Raw genomic sequence first — 26,638 nt, 5'->3', positions numbered from 1 at the left:
AATTCAAGGGTTATTGAGAGCAGGACAAATACTCACTCACTTTATATGAAATAATCCTTTTCCAGGATTTATTTCTTCATCTTTGCAGCTTGATTACTGTTTCCACAAGCAGCCTAAATTTGTGTATTTGGCTTAACACAGCTCCTACCTAATGGTTAATCCTGACTACAGTAATGTGCTTAATGATGTAAACTACCTATATCTTCTACCACCTTGAATATTGGAAATATTATACCAGATTATTTTATGCTGTTGAATTTATTTACTATTCAAATAATATGAGAAGCTAGGAGGCAAAGGCAATTTACTAAACAAATCAGTACAGTACAAATTATGGGTGTGGTGAATATGGTTAAATATGCATTCTCTAGGCCTGAGCACTCGTTAAGGCCTTTGAATAGGTTACATTTCAATTTGCATCCAGATGAAGATATCTTTATCTTAATTTCCAATCAATGTGTTTCCTCTCTCACAGCCTGCTGACCACTTTGTTTCATCTTGTGTTAGCAATACCCCCCTACTCTGGTCCACACAGGTCCTAGACGGAGCCAGAGGTCTTCTACTATTCAGCAGTTCAGATGTGTTATAAAAAATCACTGCAGAGGCTGAATCATTAGAGACGAGACTGCCTGCTGAGACACAAACTGGGCAATTTGGCTTCCAGCAGCATGGTGAGGGACCTAATTTGCCAGTAAACAGGCAGCAGAAAGATCAGCAGTGCAGTGATCACTGAGGGGCTGCACTGATCTGCCCACCTTACAACCTGAAGTTACAGTGAACAGACAATTATTGTAGTAACTATTTGTTTGCATATTGGATGAACTGGCCCACTGAATAGATGTTGGCAGAAGAGTTTGAGTGCCTTTCTTGTTAGTGCCCTCTATTGCTCACTGCCAGCATAGCAGTACAAAGAGTAAGGATACAATATTGATCAATTTCAGTTTTTAAATGGCAACTATGCCCCAAGACAAATTCAAATAAAAGAAGCTATTTGGTCCCTTTTATTTAATCTATTATTATGTTATCTAACTCCCTCAGGATTTCTAGGTCATTTTTTTTTGAAGGAAATTATTTGGAAAAAAAGATATACTTTAAATATTGTGTTTTAGAAGCATAATGTTTCATTGCATTTAACAAAAGAGGTCTGGGCTGGTAGGTAGAAATTAAATTCAGAAAGTATGTAGTATCCTTGTAGATAGAAAATAGTAAAGAGCAGCTTGTTTCTACACCAATTGTTTGAAGGTTTTTGATCTCTTTTGACTGGGAATAGGCATTAAATAAAGAAGAATTCTGAACACCACAAAAGGCAGGCTTGCTTTTAGAAAGAGGATGCTGCACAGAGACTTAGACAGTAAAAGACAGAGGTTTACAGAACTAGAAGGATCTGCCCTAGGCTATAGAACTGGATGTGGAGGAGTTAATTTGATTAGTTCAAGCAAGATGACCCATTTAAACAGAACAGATTGTCATAAGCTTTATTTTCATGTCATTGTGTAAGAATTGAACTAATTGAATCTGATCATAATTATTCCAACTGTGTGTTCATATTTTTCTGGAATTAAACTGAAGCCTTGTCTCATGCTGTGTGTTGATTTGGTCCAACGAAGAAGAGATAGAAGAAATACATGTGTAAGAGATACACCTACCACCCCAGGACCCTGCTATTGTACAAACAGATATCACATGACATGCAGTGTAACTCAACTCCTATAAAGAGATGCACTTCTGTAGCACTTGCCACAACTTAAGGATGTGCCAAAGTGCTAAGTACTTCTGAAATCTAGTTACATTTGCTATGTAGGAACAAGTATATAAGTGACAAATAGAACATAGAACAGAACAGTGCAATACAGGCCCTTCGGCCCACAATGTTGTGCCAACCTTTAAACCTCGCCAAATACTATCTAACCCCTTCCTCCCACATATCCCTCTATTTTAAATTCCTCCATATGCTTATCTAGTAACGTCTTGAATTTGACCAATGTACCTGCCTCCACCACCACCCCAGGCAGTGCATTCCATGCCCCAACCACTCTCTGGGTAAAAAACCTTCCTCTGATATCTCCCTTGAACTTTCCACCCATTACTTTAAAGCCATGCCCTCTTGTATTGAGCATTGGTGCCCTGGTATATAAGTACTGTATATAAGTATTATGTAGGAACAAGATAGAAGTGACACAGCCAGCTCATAAGAGTGACTGATAAGAGTCATAAGAGTCTTTAAACACATGAAAGTACCTGTCCCAGACCAAAATCTGTGATATCTTAAATCTCAGTTGAATGTTCCCTGGTTCTCTGAACTGCATTATTATTTGATACAGAAGTGTGTTTTTGGACATGGACTTTTGAATTACTTTACCAATTCACTGGAATTCTGCAGTTCATTTCTTGTTTCAGCTTTGCCCATGTGGAGTATAACATTTACTAATAATTGTTATAAAGAGATAAAAACACACATTTGTTTTGATGTGTGAAAAGTACTTGCATACGGAACCACAACCCAAAGACTTGAATCCTTAAGCGTATTGTCTTCTTTTTGTCCCAGCTTATTTCTCACATTTGTTCTGAAACCTGCCTATTCATGTTTGAGGGGGGAATAGGGGCAAACAATATAACAGTCTCTAGGTCAGTGTTTCTCAACAACCTGGTGGACTGGTACTGGCCCACAACAGCATCTTTGCCAATCTGAGTTTAGATTTAAAAAATTACTTTTTCCCAAGAAAATGATACAGACGACTTAGATTAATGAATGAAGCAGAATTTCCCAATATCCTGAACAGCTTATTGTAAGTCTACATTCCGATCCTTTGCTGCTTCGGGTCTTCCATGGACAATTGGACAGAAGCACCAGGGTGGGAACATGGACCAGGAGTGGGGCTGGAGCCGGGGTCGGAAACATGGGCCAGCAGTGTGGCCAGAGCTGGGGTTGGGAACTGGATCAGGTATGTGGCTGAAGCTAGGATCAGTAGAGTATTGTGGGCCAGGTGTACAGCTGGGATCAGAGGCTGAAGACCAGAGTGTAGGCGGGAGGGTGGTGAAGTGTGTGTGTGTGCATGTGTGTAAGAGTGCTTGCACGCTGGGTGGCACCTACGTGTGTTCTCCACTGTGTGAGCATTAAATACCATGCAGTAGAACCAGGTCTCCAGTGATTTTGTTCCCCTCTTGCCACTGGATCAAGGACTCAATGTGTCAAGTGCATGTGGTAGCTGGTGTGCAATGGCTACCTAATGTTAAAAGAAACTATGTAGAGGCAACTTCCAACAACTGAGAACAAGAAGTATCAGCAAGTTAAACAAGGATTTAAATTTTCTACTGCAGAATTTCAAAGCAGATACCATTAGATAACTTTGTTAGAATGAGTAAAAATTTGGAGAAATATAACAGAGATCAAGCACGTGATGAGCAATGTAACAGAAGAGAAGAAAAGTTGGAAAAGACCAGGAAGTGTTTGGCCTTCAACAGAAAATATGATGCTTCATATACAAGTGTGGATTTATTCCAAGCAGGGAAGAGGAATTCCCTCAAACTTGAGTATGTCATGTACAGTGTGATTCCAAGGAACAATGCTGTGAAAGCTTCCAAAGCGATTCATCACTTTGAGACCACATACCCGAGCTTAAAAGAAAAGCCAATTAAATTTTTCCAATAGAAAGGAGATGAAACAAAAAACTACTATATTCTATAATAATGACAAATGAAGGTATGTCAAAAGCATTGTTTCTCCTGGATCATCACGTTACTAAATGCAAATCACCATTAGGTGAAGACTTTCATTATAGATGCTTGTCATTCACTTTTGATTGATTCAGCTGCCAAGAAAATTAGCAGCATTCCTTTATCAAATGATACAATCTCAAGTGGAATTGCTGACATTGTAGAAGACAAGGAATCACAATTGACTGAGAGGGTGAAAATGTGAGCCTGGTTTGTGATACAGTTGGATGAATTGAGTGATGCTGAGGTTCTTTTTGCTTAAGGGACCTTTCATGAAGATTTACTTGGCTTTGAAGAACTGCCACAAAATATAACTGGTACTGATTTGTTTTTAGATCAGTGTGAGTACATGAGACGGCACCGCATCCAATGGGACCTCTGCATTGGTACTTGCATTGCCCGAACAGGCAGCCATCTGGGTGTAGTGAAATAGAGTGATGGAAGTTGCAAAGAATACTCAAGCAACACATTGCTTGATTTATAGAGAGGTATTGTCAGCCAAGAAATTGTTAACAGAGCTTAACAATATCCTCATTACGGTAATTAAAATAGTGAATTTTGTAAAGTTAAATGCCCTCAATTCGCACATCTTTCTTGCTGTGTGAATAAATGGGGGTGGACCACTATCACCTACTTTTATATGCTGAAGTGTAATGGCTGCTCCACATTACAGTACCAAGCCCAGTGTATGGACTGCAATGTGAACTTGAAGCCTTCTGTCTCAAAGCAAGTCTCCTTTGATAAAATGTCTACAGGATTCACAATGGCTTGCCAAGCTTGCATATCTGATGGCTACATTTTATCACTTCCAGTGCAGCATAATCAGTGTATTTGAATTGGTAGACAAAAATCACAGCTTTTTACAAAGATGCTTAAAGTCTAGAAAGAAAGAATTCCAAGAAATAAGGGAACACAATTGTTTTGACATGTTCCCACCTTTTGAATGAATGGCTATTAATAACAGCCAATACACTCCAAAGGGAAAATAATATCATTCAATTTAAAATCAACTCTTCAAAAATTCGGAGTATATTCCCTCTCTTTCTAATCCATGGAAAGAAAAGCACTGGATTCATGACCAATTCTTATTGGTAGACACTGACATCTTCCTAGTGATGAGATCCTGAAGTTAAAATTTCAAAACCTGACTTCATCTGTTTTCTGAATTAAAGACAATATATTCAAAACTTAGTGAAATTGCAGTCAAAATTTACTGCCATTCTAATCGACTTCCCTGTAGATTTTCAACGATGAATGCAACTACAACTACTGGGAGACTGAGCATTGGAAAAACTCTGTGTGTCCTAGTCTAACATTCATCCCCTGACTGAAAAGCTTGCATCCACATGCTAAGCACAGAAATCAGGTGACTGAATCATTATTTTAAACTAAGTTATTTGTAATGTGTAAATATTGCAAATATATTACAAGTAGTGAGAGAGCTTGATCTGGGTTTAATGTCTTTAATTATGTTTTTTGTGAAAATTATATACTTGTATCTGAAGTTTTCTTTCCGAATGGAATATGTGTAAAAAGTAAGGTGCTCTCCCCAACTCGAGTGATAGGCCCTACATTTTAAAAAGGAATGAATATGTTCACTCCAAAATGTTAAATTTCAAAAGGAAAAATTATCATCCCTACTAAATAGATTGAGTTTCAGATTATTCAATTTAATTACACCCTAGTGAATGCATTTCATTTAATTTCAAGCAACATATAGACAAAAATGGTTGAGATCTAAAAAGAAGACCTCATCAGCTTAGGAAGATAGCCAGCCAGTGCCTGGCATCAAAAGGATTGGGAAACACTGCTCAAGGTTCTCTCCCACATGTGAGCCTACAAAGTGAATGTTGACAGGGCAATAAATTGTACATTGCATCATACCTTAGTCCAATACTGATGTTACTCAGTAGGCAAACAGTGTGATCCTTGCAGCACCTAACATTGTTGCACACTATCTGCCAGCATTAAGAGCACTTCCATTTCAAATTGCAATTTTAGTCATAGAGTAATACAGCAATGGAAACATTTTTTGGCCCAACTTGTCCATGCTGACCATAGTGCCCACCAAGCTAGTCCCATTACTCACATTTGACCCATATCCCTCTAAGCCCCTCCTATCCAAATGTTTTTTCAGTGTTGTTATTGTACTTGTCTTAACCACTTTCTCTGGCAGCTCATTCCACATATGCACCATCCTTTGCATGAAGAAGTTGCCCCTCAGGTCCCTTTTAAACCTTTCACCTCTCACCTTAAGCCTATGCCCTCTAGTGTTTAGTTCCCCTTCCCTGGGAAAAAGACTGTGTGTTCACCCTATCCATGCCACTCATGATTTTGTACACTTCTATAAGGTCACCCCTCAATCCAAGGAATAAAGTCCTAGTCTGCCTAACCTTTCTCTATAACTCAGTCCCTTGAGACCTGGCATCATCCTTGTAAACCTTCCCTGCACTCTTTCTAGTTTAACGATGTTTTTCCTGTAACAGGGTGACCAAAACTGTAAACAATATTCCAAGTGCGGTCTCACCAACGTCACGTACAACTGCAACATAATGTCCCAACTTGTATACTCAATGCCCTAAATGATGAAGGCCAGAGTGCCAAACACCTTCTTCACCACCCTGTCTACCTGTGACACCGCTTTCAGCAAACTATGTACTTGTACTCCTCAATCCCTCTGTTCCACAATACTCCCCACGGCCCGACCATTTACTGTACATGTCCTACCCTGGTTTGACTTCCCAAAAAGCAACACCACACTGATCCGAATTGAAAGCCATCTGCCAATCCTCAGCCCACTTACCTAGTTTATCAAGATACCCCTAAAAGTTTTGATAACCTTCTTCATCGTCTATGATACCACCTATTTTTGTATCATCTGCAAATTTACTAACCACGCCTTGTGTATTCACATCCAACTTGTTTATATAAATAACGAACAACATAAGTCCCAACTCTGTGGCACACCACTAATCACAGGCCTCCAGTCTGAGAAACCACCTTCGACAATCACTCTCTGCTTCCTACCATTTAAGCCAGTTATCTACCTCTCACTGGATCCCATGTGATCTAACCTTCCAGACTAGCCTGCCATGTGGGACCTTGTCAAAGACCTTGCTAAAGTCCATATTAACAATGTCCACTAGCCTACCCTTATCTACCCTCCTGGTTACCCCTTCAAAAAAACTCTAAGAGATTTGTCAGACATGATTTAAGATAGTGAAAATGTCCCAAAGGGCCTTATCAAAGAAAAGGTTATTAGAGCAAATGACCAAAGACTTGGTCAAGGAAGCAGGTAATGAGGAGATTCTCAAAAAAGATAGGTGGAAACGTATAACCATCTCATTGAAACATATAAAATTCTGACAGGCTGGATTCAGGGAGGATGTTTCCTCTGGCTGGCTGGTCTAGGAACAAGGTTTACTGTCTCAGGATATAGGGCATTGAGGACCTCGATGAGGAGTAATTTCTTCACTCAGAAGGTGGTGAACATGTGGAATTCTCTAACAGGCCATGTTACTGGATATACTTAAAAAGGAAATGGATAGATTTCTATACACAAAAATATCAAGAGGCATAGGGTGAGGACAGGAACATAGCATTAAGACAGAAGATCAACCATAATCATATCTTTCTGATGATATTGCTTAAGGGTATTACTGATATTCCTCATAGATGGGGACTAAGTATAGTTTCTTGCAGAATGTCAGAGATAATGGCCCTTACAATTCTGTACCTATGACCAGTAGGTTAAGAATGGAACCAGGCTAGTGCAATTCCATCCCAGTGGAATGTTGAAACAGGATGTCAACCATGTCAAAGTCTGCAAATGGGTCAAGAAAAAGACAGGGAGAAAAAGATTATCTTTGTCTTCATGCACCTGCACCATTATTACTGATATTCCTCAAAGATGTCATTAGGGTTACTATCAGAGATGTTTAGGTATTGCTGAAGGTTAGAAATCTGATTGAAGAATTATCCTATTTAGAACATGGAAGCTGGATTGGATACCTGTGCACTCAATGCTTATTAATATAGAAGCACCTCATGCATTCCAGTTACATATTAGACTCATCTAGATCTTTATTTTATGCAAATGAAGGAAGGTCCAGTTGATGTAAATGGAGCACTGAATAGTAATATATAGGTTAAATGTCCACATGGGTTCTTCCTTGGAATGGTATACTGCTGTTTTTGATATATCTGTTTTCAAATCTGTTTTTCTGCTACTGATGTTATTGTACAAAAATTGCAATTCTTAGAGCCTTATTAATAGTGCTGTCTATGAATGGTATTTTTTTGACTTGTAGAAGAGCTATGAGTATATCTTTCTATCTGTAGACTATGGAACCGGAGGAGAAGGTGACAGAAGATCTCCTGAAATGTTTCATTAAAGCTCTTCATTACACCACCATTGGAAAACATTACTGGCTATAGCTGAAGATATTTCATGTGGTGACAAGGATTCCCAAAGGAGACCATAACAAAACTATGTAGCATGATAGATAAGGCCAGCTCATTACAGCTGTATTTAATTAGGTACAGTTTTTGTTTCCCCGAACAACCAAGGAAGTTTTGTCATATCTTCCAATTTGAGTGCACAGTTGAATCATGTAGGTTACTCACAAATATTTTTTCAAGGTCAGTGAATTCACCAGTATACCTTTAGAAAGCAAAAGGTATCAGGAATGAGCCTTCACTAAGGTTTGCAAGTATCTAGATTGTAATTCAATCTATTAATTTGGTAAATATAATTCTATCCCAAGTATTTTTCTGTCATGAACATAAGAGGCCATTAACCTATGGATATACACCTTGCCTTTGACCATAGGAACTGACTAAGTAAATAACACAACAAACAATCTGCTGGAGGAACTCAGCGGGTCAAGCAGCATCTGCAGGAGGAAAGGAATTGTTGATGTTTTGGGTCAAAACCCTGCATCAGGACTGAGAGCGGAGAGGCGAGATGGCCAGTATAAAGAGGAGAGGGAGAGTGGTGGGGAATGGGAGTGGTTTCACTGCTCCCCTTCTCCTCTTTATGCTGCTTGACCCACCGAGTTCCTCCAGCAGATTGTTTGTTGCTCCAGGTCCCAGCATCTGCTGTCTCTTGTCCAAGTAAATAACACTGCCTTGTTTGGCAACACAAAGACTAAGATATTGGAACTAGAATGTGGCACTTTATGGCACAGTCTTAATCAAGCACACAATTACCACTTTAAAACAAGAATTTCAATGCTTAGTCAGAACAAAAGTAATTTGCGGCTCACTCGAATAAACATTGTAGTCTCTCATGTCCTCTGTAACTTTGCCCAAGAAGAGGAATAACCAATGGAGAATTATCAGAAGACCATGACAACCATTAGAGGAGATCTTCATACCAAGGGGAGTCATCGGGTAGGGTTAAAGTAATCAAATATCTAATATGTTAACTTAAAGCTCCAGGAATTATTTCCAAATATGCCCAGATACCACAACAAATAATTAAACACCAGCTCTGGGTCTAACCATATGCTAAGATCTTTGCATGTGCATCATTTTCTCCAACAACCTGATTCAGCATCAAAGCAAAGGAACTGTCAGAGCACATTACAGTATCAGCCACTACAACTTTTATTAACATCTGACAGTGCATATTCAGTGTGCTTTTTACAATGCCATGTTGTGCACTTTCTATCTCCTAACTACATGTTCCTTTTAAGTGATATTAAAGTTGGAGGTAGACGTGAGATGGATTAGAGACTGTGTGTCAGTGTCATCTTATGAGGTGGAAGTGTCTTAGGTTGGGTTGTGGCTCGGAAACTGCAGATGCCACAAGATTTGCTCCAGGGACTCCTTGGGACTGCATCTAGCACGTGTGGAATCATTTGAGCAGGACTGCTAGGTGATACATGACATCACCCTGAGAGGCGAAAGTATATTTATGCCAAATTCCTCTGATGAACCAATCAAAGCACATTGTTTTACCTACAGCTACAACTGCAAACAGCCTCCAGTAAGGAGGTCAGTTATTGAGAGGCAGAAGGGCGGGCAACACAGAAAGATCTCAGACATTATTCCAGAGCAGGTGCATGTCATAATGGTGGAATCATATCTTTCTGTGGAACATTTAAATTAAATGTGATGAATATCCTCTTACATAAGAATTAACTTTTATAGGAGGGTAAATAAGACGAGGGAATTCACTTCAAATGGTAAGATATGCAGAGGTGCAGAGGAACAGAGGGTGGAAAAGTGCATGTCCGTAGATCCATAAAGGTAGCAGGCCAGGAGGATAAGATAAAAAAATATACAGGATACTTCCCCTTTTTCACTAAGTGACACAATATAAGGCTAGGGAGGTTGTGGCTGATTTGTGCACATCAGTTAGGCCACAAATGGAGTAGTGCATGCATTTCTTGTCAACTCATTTTAGGTAGGGTGTGATAGTACTGGAGAGAGTTTTGAGGAAAATTATGAGGATAATATAGGGAATAGTGAAGTTTAATTATAAGGAAAGATTGGCCAGGCATGGGATGTTTTCTTAGGGGCTTTTAAGGCCAAGTGAAGATTTAATTGAGGTGTACAGAATGAAGGGAGGTTTACACAGAGTGAACAAGAAGGACTTAATCAAGCACACCACTTCAAAAGAAAACAGATTTAAGGTACCCGGCAGAAGGATTTGAGGAGAGCTGTGCATCAGGAGGGCATTGAGGGTCTGGAAGCACTGCTGAAAGGGTGATGGAAGCAGAGACCCTCACTGAGTTTAGCAAGTACTTTGTTGAACATTCCACCTATTGTTATTTACAAGGCAGATCATCATAATTGTTATTCTTTGGACAGCATGGACTTGAAGGACATAATGGTTTCCTTCTGTGCCCTATATTTGTATGATTGTCTGATTCTATGCACAATCTTCATCCATTAAGACTAATAACTGGAAAATCATGCAAACCATGAATTAGGCTTAATGACATCAGTGCCCGAATTCCTGATATATATTCTTGTTACATGAACCTCTGCAAAAATAACAAAATCTATCCCACATTCTATTTAAAAGCACAAGTGAAATCTTTTCTCCAGAGAATCTTACTGTCAGAGAATTATTAATCTGGTTTTTCTAGGCTTTTGCCAAGTATGCATCTAATGCTTACTGTATTCTGCAATTGAAGTTAAATTAATAATATGTTTCATACCGAGTTACTGCAAGGAAATATTTCAAAGTGCTTCAGAAACAATGAATTATTAATCTTGGAGTGCGGTTGTTATGGAGACAAAATCTATTTGAAACATTATTTTGCAAAAACTTGAGTCCAGAGTGAAATGTCATTGGTAATGTGTTTGTTTAAAAATTCAAGAGGAATAAATTTTAATGGATAAGATTACTTTAAAAAAACATTAAATTGTAAGCTTTAATTTTATTGTTGTTTACTTAAACTGAGCATAAATCTGTTAGTCCCAAAAATTGTGTACCTTTTCTAACTTTCAATTACACTGCTTGATAAGCATGCACTGCTTTAGATTAATAAGATAATTAAAAGCTAACAAAAAAGGTCTGTTTGACTTTTGTAAAATGATTTAGAACCTTGATAGTCTGTGGTTATAAAAAGCTGACCTTGTTTCAGTTGATAACATAAGATTTCTGCCTTCTGTTAATTTATCTGGGCAGGTTGAGAAAGACAGTTGGGTGAGGTCTATCTTGTTGAGTCCAGTATTATCAAAGGTGAGAAGTAATGAGTGACATTTTTGTCATCACTACCATAGTGACACTGGACACTAATAATATTAACATGATGCTGCTGCAACATCTATTCTGTTTTCAACATGCTTAGAAAGGAACATATAATTACTACTGAGGTACCTGAATAAATTTGCAAAGGTTTGTACCCACACTAAAGCAAAATCTATGTAACTACCTCTGTCTGAAGAATGTAAATCCCAGATTGTTTCAAAAAAATAAAAAATGCATACATTGAAAACAATGTAGTCCCTAAAAGCATATCTACAATGTTGACAGGTGTTTAATGAATTCAGTTAAAGACAGGACAATGCCAGTTAAGTTCAACATTGTTGCTGCTCACCAGTGTCAATGCTAATATATGGTTCTTAAAACTCGTTCAAAAATTCTTACTAATAAACTGATCTCCACACAAATAAATGCAATCAGGTGATAATAATGAGCATAAATATTCATTTTTCTATATAAATATTTAAAATTACCAATAAATTTTAATTGTGAAAATTAACCAAATTCCAACTTCATTAATTTCAGGGATACAGTGCTTATTTTCCTTGTTCTCATTGGATAAATACCATTAAGCTCATCATTTATTTGAAAATGCAAAAAAATCTATTCTTTTTTACAACAATAAGGCAACTTTCTTACCTCAGTTTGTTTCCATGCACTTTGCAGCCAAGTACTTTTTGTTTCAATATGTAATTACTGTTGTAATGTATCAGCCAATTTGCACACAGCAAGCTCCCACAAATAGCAATGTGATATTGATCGATTTTCAGTCATTGAGGATTAAAGTTGAGCAGAATTCCAAGGATCACTTGCCTGCTCTATTTTATCAACACAATATTTACATAGATCTTTTACATTCTATCAAGATAAAATGAGACCTCATTTTGCCATTTTATCCAAAGTCAATGCCTCCTACAATATAGCAGCACTCCCATAATATAGCACTAGAGTGTTAACATAGAGTTTTGCTATTAACTCTCTGCAGTAGAACTTGGATCCATAACCTGTGAAAAAGTATTCAACAGACTGATCCAGGGATGACAGGGATGATAAATCCTGGGAGTATTTCACAAAGAGCTTTCCCATTATGCACACCTGGGAGGTGGCAAATTTCTTACAGCAAATTTCTTCAGCTCTGTATCCTTGTACATCTCTCCAAGTACATTACTTCAGGTTGAATTAAAATTGCCATTTTTCTGCCAACCAAACCAGTCTATTGATAGCTTCTACTGTTCCCAACCCCAGTTCATTTTTAACCACGTGACCAATTTCTGGGTCATCTGCAAACTTCCTAATCAAATGTCAATGTGTGTCTAATCATTAATACACGCCACAATAAGTAACAGACCTAGCACTGGATCCTGCAGAATCCTATCAAAAGCTTCAGTCACGTTAAAAATAAAACCTGTTGATCCTGCCTCCGAGCCAGTGTTGGAGCCACCTCGCCCTTCGATCCCATGGGATTTTGACTTTACTGCTTAGTCCGTCATGTGGGAGCTTGTCACGTGTTTGGATGTCTGGTATCTCCCTCTGCAGAAACCAGACTGCTTACTGACATAAGAAAAGGTGAAATCCATGTCCTAGCAACTGCTAGATCTTCAGAAGGACCTTTGAGGTCAACGCCAAGCGCTATGGCTTCAGTCCTGACGCAAGATCTTGGGCCACTATTAGTCTTCGGATAAAGGAAGGAAATACAAGGCTTTGAGGTCCGAGAAGTAGGATTAATTGGTTAGTTCCACCAAAGGCAGTCATGGGCTCAATGAGCACCTTCTCTGGCGTATCTTCCCAAGGGTTTAAACCTGCATCCTTCACATCTTGATTTCCTCCACTGGTGTTTGCCAACATTTTCTTATGTCTGCTTCCTAGATGCAGCGGGGGGGGTGGGGGGGGGAGAGGTGAGTTGATGTTTTTCGTTCACGCGTCAGGTTTAGCCACCGAAGCAACCCGAGCAGAAAACCAACAGGGGAGGAAGAAAACTGTTCCCAAAGAAAACGACTGTGTTCCGAGACACTTCTGGGAGTCCGCTCGGGGGAGGGCGCGCGCGCGCGCTCACGCGGAGGTGGTGGGGGGGGGGCGGTGTCACGAGCTCGTGACCGCGAGCGGCGTTACGTCTTCGCGTCGCCAAGCGGGGTTACGTGCTCTTGCCCGCAGTGCGGGGTGCGCGCCGGGTTGCCGCGCAGGTCGCTGCAGGGCTCGTGGGCGATGGCAGCCGGATACATTGTTGCTCCGAAGTTGTAATGAAGTTCCATTCGAACTTTTCATCAGCGACAGTCCTTGCGGATCACAAGCTGCAATAAAACCGGGAAAATGGCTGCTAATAAGGCGAAGAAAGTTACAAAAATGGCCACGAAAGCATGTCCGGATTGTGACCAACAGGTGGGAAATATCAGACTATAAATATTTGTGCATTTCACATTCATTTCAGGTTTATCAGCGAGGATCGAGTCTTTCTTTGTGCGATTTTGACAGGATACATTACTGAGGTTATAATTTTGAAGCATCGTTCAGAAACTTTGCCCTGATATTTTTGATTGGTTATTGTATGACCTCGCGATTGACAAAAAATATTTTTTTAATATTTGAATTTTCACCTCGAGTGATTATTGCAGGCTTTTGGCGTGGGGAATATTGCATGATATCAGATTCCCCTTGCCTTCATGACGATCTGGTTACGTATTCTATTTGGATATGTAAGACAATAAAGGATAGCATTTGGGCTGTTAATGACTGTGGAATACAGCCCTTGAACAAATGTCTTTCATCTGAAAGTGATTAAACTGTTCTGGCGTCAGCCGAATACCACACATTTGTAAAATTATATATTACTTCCTCGTTGATAAACAGCCGTATTTTAGGTCTCCTATTCGATAAAGAGGTAAATAAAGTTTTAGCGAGGAAATTAAACACTTTCAGATATTTTTGAACGTAGAATTTAAGCTTTGTCATGTGGCATATGCAATGCGGGCAGTTCTAACAAATATGAATACTGGTGAAGTGATGACGAGTTACCAAAGGCTTAATCACAACCAAGACATTCACGGGTTTACGCCTAGACTTTCAAAATACACATTTGTCTTTTTTTAGCGTTGAGTTCACGCTGCAAATCACGCAGCCATTTATATTCAAATTCAATTGCCTATGCTCTGCTTTAACTCGGTATTATTAAAACAGTTCGATTATGTAGGCGTTGTACAGTAGTTTCATGTAGGAGGACGCCAGTTCTTAAAAACATTTGCATAAGAAATGTCAGTTCATCGTCGAAAAGGAAAATGCAAAATACTGCAATCTTGGCAAACTGCCTTGCCTGATGTATAATCTTTCAAACAATGGAAATTCCGAATTATTTTTAATTACTTCACTCGGCACCATGCAATCCTATAAGTGCGAGTTGGATATTAAGAATGTGCCTTAATTTATAGTGATTTCCAGGGTCTGCTGGCCTGCGTGCTTACAATTAAAATATATATTTTTTGAGTAAAGCCTCTACATATGTGAACATAATCATATCCCTCGTGATTAAAATGTTTACTGAGACGTAGGGCAGAAAAAACGTCATCCAATTTCAAATGTTTAATTTTTCAGATTCCCGTTGCCTGTAAATCATGCCCTTGTGGATTCATTTTTATAAGTAGAAGACTGCTGAATGCTAAACAGACTGAAAAATCACCGCCACCTAATTTAGGTAAATGATGATAAAACCTGTCAAACTGGCGAACAAAATAACTGTAGTGGGGAGCAATGAAATGAGTAAAGCAATACAAATCTATCATCCATTTTTAGATTACAAATTGGTATTTGTATTACTGGCAATGTTACTTTCGTTATAGACTGAACATCTCTAACAGAGGTTTTATTAAGACACGTTTTGTCATTTTTTTCCTTTAATGATCCTTGAGTTGAATAAACTAATTATTGTATAATTATTGGTTGACAATTTTGCATATCGGACCATGTGTGACAATTTTTAGCTGTGAATTAAAATGTGTTCATGATGTGAAAGTCATTTTAATTTTCTTTTGCATTAACAAAGTAACATTTTTAATGATCTCTTGTCATGTTTCTCACAGCTAATTGTATTGTTCTGTAATGGCTGGCATAACAGCATAGAATGAAAAATATATTATCAATTAAGGCATCAAAGTCTAATAAAGCACAAACATGTTTTCTCTTTGTCCATTTGTTGTCTACGTACTGTCCCTCAGCAATGCCAAACACATTTAGGCCAGCTTCAGCAGGTACACTGGTCATACAGACCATCTCTGAGTTAAGGACTCCCAACTTATGGGCACCCTTGCTTACGTACCAGCTCCCATAATACTGTTAAATTCAAAAGTCTGATGTACGTACATTTGTTCCTACGAATGGCAGACTAGTCTCCTCTCTCCACTTTTAGTAATTGTTCTTTCTTATTGGTCTTCAGTGCTTTTGATGGCATTCATTATACCACTAAAGGTATGATTCCCATATTGAGTGATTTTTGTGTATTTTCTGACATAGTTAAAATGGACTTTATGGACATCTGTAAAAACAGAACACATTTGTTTCCTGGGGATGGCCTTTCGATGTTCTCTTCAACTTTTTCTAATTTCTTCTGTTGTCAGACAACCTGCTCAACATTTAGTTATGCATTAGGCAAAGTTTCCTTGAATTAAACATTGGAAAGATCAAGACTGACATCTTTAGCTCCCATCACAATCTCTGTGTTCTCCCCAGTTGGTCTCCTTTACCACTACAGGCTTGGGTCAAACTGGACCTTTTGAAACCCCAAAACATTTTTTGAAAACGAGCTGAGTTTACAGCTAGATATTCTTGTGATCAAGAAGTCCATGTTTGCCTGTCTCATCACCACTGCTGTCAAAATGTCAACTGTCCATTTCCCTCCATAGATGATGTCTGACTCAGTGAGTTCTTCCAGCGCTTTGTGTGTTGCTCCAGTTTCTAGCATCTGCAGTCTCTTGTGTCTCTATGCTTCTAATACATGGCTATTTCAATCTACCAGTCAAACTCTCTCATTCTGTCTCCTCCTGCATTCTCCTGCATTTCCTATTCCATTTTGTCTTGCCATTAGAATCCAAGCCTTTGCCTACTGAAGATCTACATGCTGGAACTCCCTCCCTAAATCTTGCTGCCACATCATTTTCCTCCTTGGGACTTTTCTTTCCAACTTCTCTGTTTAACCAAGTTTTTAGTTGCCGTATGTAATATCTCCTTTCGCTCGGTATTCATTTCCATTAGAATTATCCTTCTGGGCAGCAGCTTTGGATGTTGTTCGCATTAAAGATTTATGTAAATAACTTGACAGGGAACAATTACTCAGTTTCAGTTTCAGATCAGTGAATGTGTGCTTGTAGCAAGTTTTTGTTCTCCCTTTAAGGTGGTTTGATATAATTATAAAATAAGTTTGATATGGGCTGTGAGTACACAGGCTCACTTTTGAAAACTGGTAATGGATTTCTTTCGGTATTACTTATGGTAAAAAGAGTGATGACTTGTATTAAACTTGTTATGTGCATGTTATTCTTCTGCCCAGGTGCAACAGTATTTCAAACAGCTGCCTTTTTACAAAATTCTATTTTTTTTAATATTAATTCAGTCAGAGTTCTGTTGTTTAATCATTGAACTCTGCAAATACATTTCTGGTAGGGTATAGTTCCAGATTAGATACACTAATCATCTTTTTCCCTGTTTTGGAAAAAAAAATTGTTTTGCACCTCCATTATGAAGTACAACCTCTTTTAAACTCTGCATTTTGTTTTTTCACATTCATGAATGTGTGCTTGCTTATTTTTTTTGTTTCAGTAGCATACTGCTTCTCTATCTTGTTATCTGCTTTTCTCTAATCACAAATGGAAATGAAGGCAGATGGTGCACAAGGCTGATCAGCTACACTTTGAAAGTAAACATTCTAATTTGCATCTTCCAGGTGGCAATGGACAATCATTTCCAGCTCTATACCTGCTTGATGTCTGGTGCAGTATAGCACCAGGTAAAAAGTAAACAGGTGGTAGTGGAAGGCTGCTACTGTACGTTATCCTTAGTGCAGCAAGAATTTTTATATTACGGGGTTATTAAGGAGTAATAAGACAGAATTAGAAAGTGTTTGTCTTGGAAAAAGGCTGTTTGGTTTATTGACCGCTGCTATTTATCTTCCACACAACAGTAATTCTAATTCTATGTTCCTGTTCTTTTCCCTTTTATTTTTCCTTCAATCTCTTGTGCGCATATGCTGAGACTATCTCTGCTTTAGTTGCCAATTCTTGCTACAGTTTTATAAACTTCAGTGCAAAATAAATTCTTCTTGTTGCTTTAAATCTCTCACCTTTCAAAAAAAAAGTTATCCAGTCTCTACGTGACATTAAACACTTCCTATCAAATCCCTCTTGATCCCCTCTGTTCCAACTAAAGCATTTTTAATTTTCAAATCTTTCTCTGTGCTTCCTCACACCATCTGCATCTTACTAGACTGCACTATCTCCTCTCTTTTGCCTTACATTCTTCCCAGCACTGTATACGTGCATAATGATAGCTGTGCATGCTCGCATTTGAATTAATGGCTTTCGGGTTACTATGTCATACTACGAAGGCTATATTGCTACTCTTTAATGCAAAAGAATGAAGAAAGGTAAGCTAAATTGTTATGTAAGGCCTTTTGTTCTCTTCGTGCTTTTTTTGTTTATATAAACAGGCCATGTAAAGAGATTGTAAATGAGTGCACAGAGGGATCAAGCTTCAATCACTTAAAAAAAACATGCACGAGCAGAAAGTAGTTACAAAGGCAACTGACATGATGGCCTTGATTGCAAGTAGGTTGGAGTTTAGAAATGGGGAAGTTTTGTTACAATTGTACAGGGTGTTGCTGAAGTACACCTGAAGTTCGGTGCAGAGTTTTGGGCCCCATATTTAAGAAAGGATGTCCTAGCATGGAAGCAATCCAAAATAGATATGATAGCCTTATTCCTGGGATAAGTGGGTTGTCCTATCATCAGCAGCTAAAGAAGTTGGATCTGTATTCTTCAGAGTTTAGGACAATGATCCTACTGAAACGCATAAGATCCTAATGGGCTATGACAAAAGATGTTGAACAAGTAGACATAGTTGCAGGATAAGGGGACAGCCGTTTACAAATGAAATACTCAAGAATTTCTCCTCTCAGAGGGTGGTGAACCTCTGCTATTCAGAGGCTTGTGGAGATAGATTATTGGATGTATTTAAAGAGAGGTAGGCTTTTTTAAAAAAAGGTTGGGGATTTGAGGGCTATGGGAAACTGGGGCAGATCAGTCTTGATCATATTGAATGGTGGGGCAGGCTTGAGGGGCCAAGAGGCTCAGTTCTTCTCATGTTTTCTCTGTTCATTTCACCATCATGCTTGAATGGTCTTGCTAAGATTTTCTCTGCATTTATTCCGTTTTTTCTTGACTCATACGTTATGGTGAAAGATGGAGGGAATTTCTAATGCTTAATGAGTCTGTAAATATTGAAACATGATGAAAAAATCAGCTATTCTAGTGATGAAGCTGCATTGTGCAGCTGAGATCTGATCAGAAAATAATTGAGGATTGATTCAAGACCTGATGATTCAAATCATGAAGTTTAGAAATTAAAAGGATGCAAATTAATGTGATTTGATTTGGCAGCCTCTGATTGGAGGGTTTGAGTCTAGATTAGAGTGTTTGAATTATAAGGAGAGATTGGAGGGGCTGGGTCTATTTTCCCTGGAGCAAAGGAGGTTGGGGAATGATGTCATAGAGGTACGTAAAATTTTATGCAAGGCATAGAGAGGTGGTCGGCATCTGTTTCCCATGGTAGAGGTAGTTTTAGATAGAGGCATAGGTTTAAGGTAAAAGGGAGGAGGCTTAAAGGGGATCTGAGAAGTACATTTTTTTATAAGAGGAGTGTGATATCTGGAATGGGCCCTCTGAGGAGGTGGCAGAGGCAGGAACAGTGATGGAGGCATCTGGACAGGTACTTGATGAACAAGACATACAGGGATATGGATTTAATGCAGGTGTGGGATTAGTATAGATAGGCACAATTGTCGGCATAGACATGATGGGCCAAAGGGCCTGTTTCTATGCTGTACAATTTTATGAATCTATAATGTCCTTTTTTCAGTAGCACGACAACCAGTAATTTGTTCTATATTGAAAGTCAGCAGGTGACTATTGATATATAACCTGGATGGTGGTACAGTTTTACCAAACAAGATGCTAGTGTTTACCAGGCAATTTGTAATTTCCACCAGGCAACGTTTGGAAAATTATATCAACTGATCCATTTGTTGCATGCACAAGCTATTCATTGTACACAATCATTACTATTTATATTATACAAGGTTATGAAATAAGCCATAAAAATTCATCAAATTGAGCTTGATTAGTCACAGTCGGTGAGCTGAAACAATGTTTTGTGATTTCCTCCGGTTTAAATTGTTTATTATATGCTGACTATTTGGCCTTGTCTTTGCTGATTTTCTATTTTCACTATCTTCTCTATAATCTTTTCAGCTGAAAATAAGAATGTCTATTTCTTGTTCACCTCATGGAAGCATTTTATTACAGGTTGGTTCTGTGGGTTAGTTCCATAATGTGCTTTAAGATCCTTGTGTTCTTGTGTGTCTTTTGGACCTTTGGAGATTTGTTATGAGCCTGCAAGTGTAGCACATGATTCATGACTTTGTTCTCTTGAAGTGAAGTGAGGTTAGAGGACATGGGACATTGGACCAGTTTTCCAAACATTACTCAATTGTACTTTAAAGATATATTTTACTTTTAAATTCCTGCATACACATGTACAATGGAAAATGCCTATGGAAAGTGACGTGTAATTACAAGCTCCTAGCAGTGTTAGTGCTTCAGCACTTCAATAGGGAAAAGTGCAATTTCTAACTTGCTGGATTTGTAAAGGTTGTTCCTACCAAGAATGTTTTTGATTATAGTTATAGAAAAGGTAGTAGGAATTGAACATTGCCATTTTCATTTATATGGACCAGGTTTTTACATCATTGTAATGAAAAATCTCTACTAAATAGAAGTCATCCAAAATGGGAAGATGGTGTTCATCATTTTAAATTTGACAAAAGGGAAAGGTTCTAAAAATAAAATGCTTCCGTGAGGTAAAAACAAGGGTTTAAGTAATCAAATCTTTGGTCTTCACAAATTTTTACAAGATTATAGTGAGTGAACTTCTATTCCAGTTTTTAATACCTGAACTTGAAATGGGGGAATTTTGTTGTACTCGCAGCTAGTTTTTAAATAAAAATTATCAACACCAGTAATATTTGCATTTCCAAAGTATGGGCACAAGTCCCAGATTGACATTAACTGGGCAGCTTTGCTTTTGGAAAGGACTTTGAGCTATTTTTCATGATGGACTGTTTCCTTTTGTCTGCCACTTCAATGGAAAGTAGTCACTAGACTATTTGGTTTATGTGTCTGATTTGAATAACAAACTCTTATTTTGTGGCTAGACAACAAGTCAGCAGCTAAGAGAAGGAGAACAGAAAGAGCGCGTCGAGAGAAAGCCAATTCTCCTCTAACCAAAGATTTGGAAAACAGAAAGCGCTCTAGATCAGAGAGCCATTCTGAGCAGATTCGGCGGCGGCGAGGGCGACCAAAAACTGGCCCAAGCAAAAAACACGATGACGATAAAGGTAAAATACTCGAGTGGTTCTGACAATGGTGAAGGCTGGGATCGAAGCTTCATGCGTTGTTAGATTCATTGCTGATGGTAGTTATGCTACGATTGGATTTGGCTAGTGAGGGAAATAGGTTCAAACTGAGCTCTCCCTACTCCCATGCAAAGAACCAGCACATAACAGGAATCGAGTTGTTCTTTGAATTGTAATTGAGTATCTTTTTGTTACCATCAGCGTTGCTCCCTTTTGTGAACGGCTCTTTAACCAATTTGCTTTTGCTTAACTATCCTCTTTTTCCTGAAGTGGCTGATTCAGCTGCAATATGGGTCCACGTGAGGATATTAAAACCCAGTCATTTTCTCTTTCACAAATGTGCCTATAAAATGAGTGCTAGCAGATAAGAAATAGAAGACAAGAGGTATTAGAGCAACTGATTTATCTTCAATTGTCCACAAATATATATTTTGCTGTAGAATAAAAAGGAATCAGAGTGACAACCTTAGCTGATATCGTTTTTGTTTCCATCTTGAGGCTAATTGAGGCGCATCTTTTGTTAACCAGGTAATGATCACGATGCTGGTCTGAAATTACATTTCCCTCATTTACTTTTCTGCATCCATTCACCTTTCTTTGTCATAATGGACATCAGTAATTTCTACTGACCTGTCATATGGAAAGTTTATAATTGTCCGTATCAGTACTTTAAAAACAGACTTGTAGGAAAAGAACTATTTTCTTTTCATTATGATGAAGCATAATTGGAATAAGTACTTCTAGTCTGTGTTCTGGTTTCTTTTCAGAGAACCAATACCATACAGTCTTGAATAAGTTGAAATCTTGAGTAAAATGGTTAACAAGTAGGCAACAAAAAGGTTAACATAATCTTTGCCCTATTTGATTATGTGCAAAACAGTGCTCTTGTGTTTTCAGATTTAAAAGGATTTCAGCTGGGCAGTAAAATGAACAAGGATGCAGATAGAATAGAAAGCATCTAGTTCTCATATTGCCATGTATTAGCCATTCTTCTAAGGATTCCTGGGTACATTCAGATGGCTTTGTAGCTAAAGCTAAATGGAAACATCATTCTCAAACAAAACTTGAGGCCCAGAATTCCACTGGTATTAATAGATATGTAAACCCTGGGATTGTGCAATGTTGCAAAAAGTATTGTTTTTCTCTGAGCAGTGCCAAGAAAATATAGTTTTTTTTTGCTTTTTTAGTTTCCTCATGTTAAAACCGGGAAATCTTTTCAGCTCTATTTATTTCACAAGTTCCCACATTTTTTTGAATTCTCTATTGGCAGTCTTTCCTCCCACAGTAGTTTTTGAAGCCAATGTAATGAGCTCTGGAAATCTGGTTCTTAATATAATTCTATACCATTTCTTTTTGAGAGTTTGGGGTTAGACGATAAAGTTGACGTGTAAGATTTAGACCTTGGGGAGACTGCATTATTTGGACTTGATTATTATTTGCTCTTTTTACTCTTTGTTTTCCAGAAAGGCAAGAAAAAGAAGTTGATGTATATGCCAGTCTTTCAGATGAAAGAGCCTTTGTATTTTCAGTGGCGTTGGCAGAAATAAACAGAAAAATAATTAATCAGAAATTAATTCTTTGACAAAGCATGCAAAGGTGAGAGATAACCACAACTCAGGACTCAAACTCTTGCTCCGTTTGTTTCACCAATGTGGACCTTGTACTATGGCATTTTCTAGCAATATTGTGGAAACCTGAACCTTGCTGTCGGACTCCTTTTTACCTTGCTTAATTGTCAGATGACTGCTCGTAACAGCAAAACTTTCAGAGGCCATGGATGTGGACATGCAGTAGTTTGAACTTGTACACCAAAGCGGAAGAAGACAATTCTTTAAATTCCAATCTCACTTTGTACAAAAATAATGCTACGTTGAACTTGGAAGAGTAACGTGGTTTGATGCATTGACCAAGAAACGGGTGAAGTATAGGAAATATTTTCTTCCTCATCAGTTTCAGCAGGTGATCAGATTAAACCAAGAAAGGGAACATAAGTTGTTCCTGTAGTGTATTTGGAAGGACCTAGAAATTATTAATTCTTGTTTCAGATGCACATTTCTTTCTGTATTTTACCTTATTTATGACATTGAGTGCATGGAAGTATTCTCTGTTCTGATCGGTGTAATTAGTCTAACACTGCAAATAATCATAAAATACTATAATAAAAAAAAGTCTTAAGTTTCATACATCTTTTGATCTATTTTCAATTTTAAGTGTAAATAGTAAATTTTAACTTTCGTAGTTTGACACTAGCATAAATTAATCCCAGGAATCTACTGCATGTAGTCCAACAATTTTTGGAGTTATTTTAATATTTTCCTCTGTAATAAATGCATTTATTTACATTAATGTGTGGCATAAATAGACTTTTGGCATGAAGGCTGAAGTAAGAAGCTGCACTTGTGAACTTGATTGTCAGTTTCCTTCCTGGTGATGTTTAATTGATGCATATCCTTTCATTTACATTGTCGATATGAGGATATTGCTAGTAAGAGAAATGGACACACAGTGGGATTCTGATGGGCATAAAACATGTTGCAACAGGACCCAACCAAATACTGTTCAAGAGGTGATAGAATTGTAGTATCCTTATGAAACAGAAAGAAGCTATCCAATTCATTGAGTACTTACAGCCTTTCTGCAGAGCAATCACTCAGTTTCATTACCCTGCTCTTTTCCTGATGGTCTGCAAATTATTCCCTCGAAACCCCTTTTGAAAGCCCTGATTGACTCACTTTCACCTCCCAATTGTAGAAACCAAGTGTTCTGTTGTAATCACATTGTATTTAAAAAAAAGTTATTGCTCAAATCCATTCTGTACTCTTTCTTCCTTCTGCCCACCCCATACCCTGCCTTGTCCTTTGTCTATCACTATAAATCTGCGTTCCCTGAAACATCTGATGGGAGCAGCTTCTCTCTATTTAAACCTGTCATGATCTTAAATTTAAAAAAAATTTTATTTACAGCGTGGTAACAGGCCCTTCCGGCCCAACAAGTCTGCGCCGCCCATTTTAAACCCAAATTAACCTACCCGTACGTCTTTGCAATGTGGGAGGAAACCAGAGCACCCGGAGGAAACCCACACAGACACAGGAGAACGTACAAACTCCTTACAGACGGCGATGGGAATTGAACCTCGATCACTGGCGTTGTAATAGTGTCGCGCTAACCGCTACGCTACCGTGCCGCCTTTTTTTTAGAAGCTTTTGCTCCAAAGAGAACATCTCCAGATTCTTGGGTGTAAACTTCTTTAAATTCTTATTTTAATAGCTTTTATGGCTTTTATAACTAAATAGCTGAAATCCCTTATCCTAGGAACCAATATTTTCTCTACTCAGTCTTGAACTTTTGCTTGCTTCCTAAAGTCAGCAGACTAGAATTAGACCCACTCATTTTTGGCCTTGGCGTTGCTTTATGAAGGTTCAATATTAACTTGCTTGTATCTGTCCTCCTATTTATGAAGCCTTGAATCCCATATGCATTATTAACTGCATTCCCAACATGTTATAAGTGTGCCTTATCTGCTTAGGTTGTATAGATATTGCTTTCATCTGGCTATTGTTTTATGCTCTTGCATAGTTGAGAGTGCATTGATTTTTTTTGTTTGGCTCTAAAATTTGATTGGGTTATGTTTCAACGGTGAATTTTGCAACTTATAAATGTAATTTTAAGGGTAGATGAGTATTGAATTTTTTTAATACATTACAAACTGCGGACTTGCTTCCCAATCCCTGATTGCCTCAGAGAAGGTGGTGGTGAGCTGCTGTAATTGGTCTCGATGGATAGCACAATGTTCAATTCTATTTCTATCATCAGCAAACATCCATATTTCTGACTTTTTAATGATGGAGAAAAAGATGGTTCATGAAACAGCTGAAGGCATTTGAGCCTAGGGCATTGCTCTGGGGAACTCCTGCATTGATATCCTGGAGCTAAGACATCAGGCATGATGTCAAGCAATCTCAACCATCCTCTATACTAAGAATAGTGGGGAGCTTCCCCCTTAGGACATAAAACATTACAGCACAGTACAGGCACCTTGGCCCATGATGTTGTGCCGACATTTTATCCTGCTCTAAGATCAATCTAACCCTTCCCTTCCATTTCTCTATCGTTCATGTGGCTTGATCCCTATAGACTAATAGAAGCCAGAGTTATGCACTGTTGATTCAGAGGCACAAGTTTGAAACCCATTGTGATAGCTGGGAAATTTAAATCCAAATCATCAAATAAATTTGGAATTTAAATGCTAGTCCTGGTAACAATAACTATGAAACTATTGGATTGTTGTTTCAAATAAAAACATTAGGTTCGTTAACGTCCTTTAGAGAAGAAAATCTGCTCTCCATAACCTGGTCTGACCTACATGTGATTCAAGACACATCAGTGTGGCTCACTCTTAATTACTCTTGACCAGAAGAGGCATTTAGGAATGGACTATAACTGCTGACATTACCAATGACACTCACATTCCATGGACAGATGCAAAACCAAAAGTTAGTTTGTATTTGTCTTATTGTAGACAAGACATCCCTGGGCAATTTTCCACATTGTTGTGTAAATTGTCTATCTGATTCACTGATATCCTTAAGGGTCTTGTCTATATGTGACTCCAGACACACAGCAATGTGGTTGACTCTTTAAAATTTCCTCTGAAATGGTTAGCAACCCACTCTGAGTGATGAAGAATGGGTAATAAATACTGGCCTTTCCATGAATGCCAATGTAGGGCAAATAAGTTGGTGCTGCAGTGATATTGGAACAGTTTGGCCAGATGTGGAGCTATTCCTGGAGTACAAGCTTCAGCACTATTACTTGGGTATTAAATGGTGTAATACCTTTTTCTGCACCCACATTAACCGGCAGGGCAGACTGAAGGGCTTGATGGCCTATTTCTGCTCCAGTTGTGATTTTCTTGTGTTCAGTGCTCTCAGCTCTTCCATAATTTAATATAGAGCAAACTGGTTGCAGACTGGCTTCTGAAGGTGTGAACCTGGGGAAGAGGCAGTGAGGGATCATTCTTTCAGCATTTCTGATTGAAGATGGTTGCAGCGAATTTATCCTGCGCCAAGCTCCATGGTTGGTGAGGACGGAATGTTGTTGCAGCTCTTCTTAACTGGATGTGGGAGGACTGCAGGGTTGGTCATTGGATTTGTTGGTTGTGGAATCCTTTTTGTCCATCTGCTGCTTTGGCTGCTTAGTACACATGTGAAACACTGTAGTGTCTTCAGATTGGCCCCTATGTTTTAGTGTAAAATATGCTGCATTTCTGGATTTGAGATTAGGCTGATGTAGATCTGATCTTAATAGTTCTAACTGGAATGGTTTTGTGCTATGATTTATTGATGGTTTAGCATTTCCAGAAGAGAATATAAAGCTAAAGGCTAATTGGGAATTTAACAAGAAAATCTATTTAGTATTGAAAGACCAGTTCTCTAAAGATGACTGTCATCCCACTAAATCCTCTGCAACACCCACGTTTTTCTACCCAATTACTCAGTTGAAAACTTCATAATATATCTTCAACATGTGTATTT

The 26,638-nt window shown here is 38.4% G+C and overlaps 2 protein-coding genes across 6 annotated transcripts in view; one reads left to right on the top strand and one right to left on the bottom strand.

The window, feature by feature from the left end:
* Nucleotides 1-12,919, bottom strand: part of gpt2 (glutamic pyruvate transaminase (alanine aminotransferase) 2) — a 46,505-nt gene extending 33,586 nt beyond the window's left edge. For 2 of the 4 annotated variants that reach the window (XM_052028075.1, XM_052028078.1), the window contains exon 1: nt 12,077-12,753. The gene's annotated coding sequence lies outside the window, so the exon portion shown is untranslated. Of the gene's footprint in view, nt 1-12,076; nt 12,754-12,785 lie in introns of those variants that run through there. The other 2 variants (XM_052028077.1, XM_052028076.1) reach the window with 2 other exon arrangements.
* A 143-nt stretch (nt 12,920-13,062) lies between these two features.
* c13h16orf87 (chromosome 13 C16orf87 homolog) lies at nt 13,063-24,494 on the top strand. 2 transcript variants are annotated; one of them, XM_052028081.1, is made up of 5 exons: nt 13,063-13,165; nt 13,703-13,813; nt 15,020-15,119; nt 20,904-21,086; nt 22,568-24,494. In XM_052028081.1, exons 2-5 carry the CDS (start codon nt 13,745-13,747, stop codon nt 22,684-22,686), a joined length of 471 nt encoding a protein of 156 aa, XP_051884041.1. In that variant the 5' UTR covers nt 13,063-13,165; nt 13,703-13,744; the 3' UTR covers nt 22,687-24,494. The 2 variants fall into 2 exon arrangements, with proteins under 2 accessions (XP_051884041.1, XP_051884040.1); XM_052028080.1 differs by lacking the exon at nt 13,063-13,165 and having other exon boundaries at nt 13,603-13,813; nt 22,568-24,493.
* Nucleotides 24,495-26,638: the final 2,144 nt, after the last annotated feature.

Source organism: Pristis pectinata, chromosome 13 (genome assembly GCF_009764475.1).
Source record: "Pristis pectinata isolate sPriPec2 chromosome 13, sPriPec2.1.pri, whole genome shotgun sequence".
Classification (NCBI taxonomy): domain Eukaryota; kingdom Metazoa; phylum Chordata; class Chondrichthyes; order Rhinopristiformes; family Pristidae; genus Pristis; species Pristis pectinata.
This window is presented reverse-complemented; position numbering and strand designations above follow the sequence as displayed.